Genomic DNA, 6678 nt, shown 5'->3' with positions numbered 1-6678 from the left:
TTAGTGACTGCCTCCGTGATTACTGCATTAATAATTGACATTATTGTCTGATAAAAAAAGATATATAGCTAATTAATCCCATGCCAAAATGATCTCTGTGAGAGCAAGAGCAAAAAGGAATATTGCACCTAGGTAGATTAGGTAAGCCTTTTTATATATTTATATGTATATTTTGAGCCAGAATAATAATAATAATAATAATAACATATATGGTTGAACATATTAATTTTCGTGGGATGAAAGAAAAAGCTAATCCACCAACTGCAATTATTTGGAGCTCAAATAGTGATATCATCTATTGGAGTAAGGTGTGATTCGTTATATTATTTTACATGTCGTCTCTTGCGCTGTAGTATTAACTCAAATGCAGTTTACAAATTGTATTTTATAAAGTTAAAATTTCACAATTTGTTGAGGAAGGTACAATGTGATTTTTAAAATAAACAAATAAATAAAAGGTAAACTCACACATTTCATTGAAGAGGAAACACATTTCATAGCTTTAGGTAGTACATATTAGTACCGAGAAGGCGAGTAATAACGGCAACAAAAGCCAACAGAACAAGCAAAATAGACATGTATGATAATAGGTTTGGTGTAAGGGTTTTCTTTCATGGGGTTTAGTTGAAAGGAGTTGAGATAATTAAGGAAATCTCAAACAAGTGTTTAAAGAGTTTGAGATTATCCCAAAAATAAACTAAAAATGGGACTTAAGTCAACATAAACTCTTCACTAAAATTCATACAAAACATAAATTTAGCTTCACATTCTTGTTCTCATTCCCAATAACTCAAACCGTCGTATGAAAGCTCATACAAATGAAGATTCCAAGAAACAAACAAAAAGTTCAAAAACGTTAATAACAACAACAACAAAACTTAAACATAAAAAACAATAACAAAACTAAAATAAAGAAATGATTCATCATGGATTAATTGTGCATACTCTTTGGGTGGATAAAGAACTTGTTTGACTAGAAGATTTCATTTATTTTTCCAGGTGGTTTAATTTTATAGGATGTATGACATTATAAATTATTTTCAATGAATAAATTTTATTGCGACAGAAAAAAATTGTGACAGTCAGAATCCCGTGATCTGTAAGGGGAAAAACCGGGTAAGCTGTGCAATCCCACACCGCCTGGGGAAGGTCAAGTGTAATGATTCTAAGACTGTATAGGTATGGGACTACACAGTTGAAGATGACTTAAATAAATTGATGGGTATTACCTATATCAGGAAGGTGCATCTTCTTTTCGGTAGCCCATCACTTGAGAACTCCATGGATGGGTGACCTCTTGGGAAGTTTTCCCAGGAAGTGTGCGAGTGAGGACAAAGCACGCTGGAAAGACTTATCTTGGTTTGTAGGGCCAGTCGTCATTCCAGGAAGCAGGCATCACAAAAATGACATCCCAAACGTGGAGGATATCAACACCACAGTTGCAGCCACTAGAGGAGATAAGTACCGCAAAAGACTTGTGTTGCAAAAACCATGTTGCCACAATTGGGCTATTTTTCAAACTCTAAAATTAAGATTATTAAACTTTTCTACTTTCATTTTAAACTATAAAACGACAAGTCTGCTATTTAGTTTACTTATGTTTAAGACTTCTAGTTTTATGGGCCTGTTTCGTAATTAAGTTCCCTGAATTTATTTCCAGAATGTAATATTTATGGCAAAATATTATTTTTTCCTTGAATTATAGTCTCGGTCGACTTTTGCCTTCCGACTTTTACTTGTAAAAAATACCCTGAATTAAACTATTTGTAGACTTTTACCCCTCCCGTCCAATTTTAAATATGTTTCTAATTGCCACGTCAGCAAACTATTATTATTTTGAACTGGGAGAGTAAAATTCAACAAATAGTATAGTTTGGGGTATTTTTTAGAAACAAAAAAATTAGGGGAGGAAAAGTCTAACAGTAGTATATAATTATAATTCAGGGAAAAAAAACATTTTGTAATACTATTTATAACTTTGTGGAATCTAATGAGTTACTTGTCTTGATAATGAATTATCAAAAAGAATATCCTTAACTTGAAATCTTCAAGAGCATCACAAATGAACGCTATAATAATCAAAGATCAGCTAACCAATAATAGGATTTATCTTCCCAATATCCAGTATACACTTCACGCAACTGAGATTTTTCATTTTGGGTCAACTATATAAATATGTATATTTCTACATGTGAGCATTAATTATTGGATTGTAAACCCAATAAATAGACGCAACCAATATAATAGTTTGACACAATTGGAACTCCTTAAATCTTGAATAATCAAATTAAATTGCTGCAAAAAAAAAAATTGCAAAGGAATTGGAAAATACTGCAGATCAGGAACAATTATTAATTTAACTTTATCTTCTATATATATATATACGAATTTCAAAGTTCATTTGAAGAAATCTATATTAATTCTTAATTCTTGCTGAAGTTAAATAAATTCTCATATCACCCGACATAAAAAAAAATCTCATGTCATGAATTAATTCTCATAATTATTACAACAACAAAAAAAAAGAAATTGCTGAATCCATTTCTACATTATCAATAATTAATGCATTTTGGAATCCAATTAATTCATTAATTGTAGTGTGATATTACTATTTAAATTAATAGTATCTAGATCTCTAATATAAATTTAGTAAATGATTATAAAATCTTTATCAAACTTACCATGGAACCTAAACTACGCCAAAAAATCCTCCCTTAATTTTGCTAGCAAAACAAGAAAATCGTTTTTATTTAGTATACATAACATAATAATGCATAAATATATATGATATCATTTTTTTTAAAAGAAAAATAGGATTTGATAATTTAGTATAGAAGTTTCGTAAAGCACATAATGATCATTAATTAAAACATGAATTAGAAACGTTGCGCTTCATACAGTAAACAAAAATATAGGACGTTGACAAATATAGTGATTTATCTCTTTTATGGATAAATTTAGAGTTTTTTTTTTTTTAAATACAGTTACAGTTCAACGGTTGACAAATATAGCTTCGTCACTCTTTCTTCGTACGCTTTCACTGTTTCAAACCCTTTGATCAAACTCCTTGATCAAACCCTACGTTCTCAAAGGAACCTCTCTGGCTATGTATACATATAATTAAAGATCTCATTCTTTATTAAGGGTGTAAAATGCTGCCTTGTTCTTGAAATATTCCGACTCTTTCTAGTTTGCTTTGGCTCCACTCAACTTCATGTATATATACTTATACATATATAGCAAGTACTTACGTCAAGCAATAGTTTTTTTGTTTTTTGTTTTATATAATCTTCTTGGTATTCGATAACATGTTATGTTTTATCTCTGCATTTCTGTTATAATTTAGTAGTGTATATATATACAGTAATAATAGTAGTGTTATTATATACGGATCATCACCATGTTGGCATTAGGATCAAATCTTTGGAGGTGCCAAAGACAAATAATTGTACAAAATGGAGTTATTGGTTTTGCGCTGAGATCATCATCATCATCAAAACATTATGATCATAACAAGAAGAAAGAACCTGTTCCGGTGTCATGGGCAAAACCCGAAATGGGATGGGCAAAACTGAATTTCGATGGATCTTCGAAGTGGGACTCAGGGAGAGCAAGAGCAAGCATTGGAGGCGTGATTCGGAATCACAAGGCTGAATTCTTAATGGGTTATGCTGAATCCATCGGAGGAGCCGATAGCACCATCGCCGAAGTAACTGCCCTCCGAAGAGGCTTGGAATTGGTCTTGGAAAATGGTTGGAGCCATGTTTGGCTGGAAGGAGATGCCAAGACATTGCTCGATATCATCGTCAGGAGAAGACAGGTTAAATGTGCACATCTTCAAAAGCACGTTGCTCACATCAACTCCATTATTTCTGAGCTAAGAAGTTGTACTGTTTCTCATATTTATAGGGAAGGGAATAGAACTGCTCACAAATTAGCAGAAATGGGCCATTGTTTGGACAAGCCTCAAGTGTGGTGCCTTGACCCTCCTCATCAAGTTGTACCTCTTTTATTTGACGATGCTGAGGGTAAGGTTGTTTTTCGTAAAAGATGAATATGAAGATACATAATAATATATATAGGGTAGGTGTACATATTGTATGTTATTATTATTCTTTTATTTTTTATTAGTTAACATAGCTAGGTAGTTGTATAATAACTAGAATAAGTCTAATTGATAATTTGTAATAATCTTCTGTTTTATTCCCCTTGTATCCTGACATTTGTTGATCCATTATGATCACATATATATATATCAACTTGTATGTAACATATATGTATATTATTTGTAAACAAGGAGTGCATCATTTTATAGATGATAAATTCAGAAGAGAATTAGTCAAGTTGGAATCCTGAGATGAGTGAGGCAAAGACAAATAAAGAAAAAAAATGTTATTTTTAGGCATAAAATAAAATTTTTCTAAAATTTGGGGGCTTTTTTTTATGTAAAAATTGATATTTTTCTTAAATTTAAGGACCTTAGAAATGGGCCTAACCCGCCTATACTCTGAAATTTTTATTAATTGATATATTTGAAGAATTAAGATTACAATAAATTGTTAATTCGGTTATATATAATATATGCACTTACAATTAGAAAATATATCAGATGGAGTTTTAATTAAAAAATAGTTTTTTTACTTTTTTTTTCAAATTAGTAATTAAAACAAATCCCAGCAAAAATAAAAAAGCAAAATCTGTATTTAGGGAAAGTTTTAAAGGGAAAATATAAATTATTATTTTTACATTTCATATATTTTCTATTGTCAATAACCCAAAATTTATATTAAAAAAACACAAAAATATTAAAATAAATGAATCTTAACTAGGTACTACTAACAAGTTAAAAAATATACCATCAAATTTTTTGCTTGGAGATTTATTTGTGTTATTTTTAGAAACACATTTTGAGCATTAAGGAATAACAAACCAGATTCAACAATAATTTCAATGCTCATTCACTACAAGAAAAATAGGCTTCAACGAGGACAAATTTCGTCAGTGAAGGGTGCTTCTTTCGTCAGTAATAGCTATCAATGGCGACATGTCGTTAGTGATTGGTCGTTGGTGATACCTCGTCGGTGAAAGTCAATATCAATGACGACTTTACAAGTCGTTGGTAAAAAAAAGTATCACCGACGACAATGTCGTTGGTGATAATTTAACCTTTTTTTTTTTTTTAATGCTTTTAACTATTAATGACGACTTAGTCGTCATTGATAATATTATCAATGACGACTATGTCGTTAGTGTTATTTATTTATTTATTTATTTTTAAATTATTAATTAATATAAAAATAATTAATTATTTCATTTTTTTATAACTAATTAATATAAAAAATAATTTAATTAAAAATAAAACATATAACAAACTAAAAATGTTCATATTAAATTTTAAAAAGTCATACATGGAAATATAAAATACTAAAGTGTTCATAAAACATAAATAAATACATAATCAATAGTCCATAAAACGTATATAAAAATACTAAAAGAAATTTGTAGTAGCATCGTCATCGTCATCATCACTAGCATTTCTCGGAATTTGTTGTTGAGGAACATTTGGCATCTGTGGGTAGTAGGGCAACACCTGCGAACTTGGCATCATCGGCGATGTTTGCTGCCCATGTGGTGTAGGCATCATTGGCGATGTTTGCTGGCCATGTGATGTAGGCATCATCGATGATGTTTGCTGCCCATATTGCTGCCCTTGTGGTATCGGCATCATCTGAAAAGTATGCGGCATCTGAGACATTTGTTGTGTCGGCATCATTTGTGGCGTCCGTGACTGAGAAACTTGAGACGTCTGAGGCGATTGTGTCATCATCTGCATCATTACTTGTGAACTGTTTGGCGACTGTGACATCATCTGGAAGAATGACTGGAACATCTGATATTGTTGAAATTGAATCATGTGTTCAGGGGTTAAAGATGCAGACGAATGAATAGGAGGTTGTTGTAGTAGTTGCTGAAAGGAAAGAGGAGTCTGTTGCGATTGCTGATGCTGAAAACCCATTGGCTGAAAAGATGGACCAGATCCATCTCTAGGCATATGAGAATGAGATGGTCGTGGATGCGTTGGTTGCGTTGGAGCTGCATTATTCATCTCAAGATCCATTTCAGCACGTTCCTCAGGAGACAGTTTTTGAGACAATATTTGAACTTGTCTTTGCAATTGAGCTACTGTCTGCTGTAAGTCGGGCTGGTTAGTAGTTGTTAGTTGTGTACGCCGTTTTGATGATTGTCCTTTCAATTTGCGACCCACTCCTCGGTTATGGCCACGCCTCTCTCCAAGAGTCTCATGGAGTATCTCAATCTCAGAAACTTCTGTAGAGTCAGAAGTACTAGATCGGCTGTCATAAGTATTCTTCATCCGTTCCTATTTTAAGAATAAGTCAGAAAGTAAAATCAAATTATAATTATTTGAATATATTTAAAAGTAATTAATTTATATAATCTTACCCATTCATTTTTGGCATAGTCGTTGACAAAGGTGTTTGTGCATTTCTTTGTATGACAATCCTTCCAATTCTCAATGTAACCCTTGCTTTGCTGATAAATATAAATTGTAAGAAAATTATAATTAAATTAAACTTCATTAAATATATATTATATATACATTAACTTACATTTTCATGAAGGGTTTCGGCCATTGTTATCGACCCTTGTGTTGAAGAG

General features: G+C 31.7%; 1 protein-coding gene across 1 annotated transcript; it reads right to left on the bottom strand.

Moving 5' to 3' along the window:
- Window positions 1–5365: 5365 nt before the first annotated feature.
- Window positions 5366–6678, bottom strand: LOC133793439 (uncharacterized). Its single transcript, XM_062230801.1, has 3 exons — window positions 6630–6678; window positions 6463–6552; window positions 5366–6379 (listed from the first exon to the last, which is right to left on the bottom strand). The coding sequence occupies exons 1-3, from the start codon at window positions 6651–6653 to the stop codon at window positions 5489–5491; spliced, it is 1005 nt and encodes a 334-aa protein (XP_062086785.1). The 5' UTR covers window positions 6654–6678; the 3' UTR covers window positions 5366–5488.

Source organism: Humulus lupulus, chromosome 8, assembly GCF_963169125.1.
Source record: "Humulus lupulus chromosome 8, drHumLupu1.1, whole genome shotgun sequence".
Lineage (NCBI taxonomy): Eukaryota > Viridiplantae > Streptophyta > Magnoliopsida > Rosales > Cannabaceae > Humulus > Humulus lupulus.
This window is presented reverse-complemented; position numbering and strand designations above follow the sequence as displayed.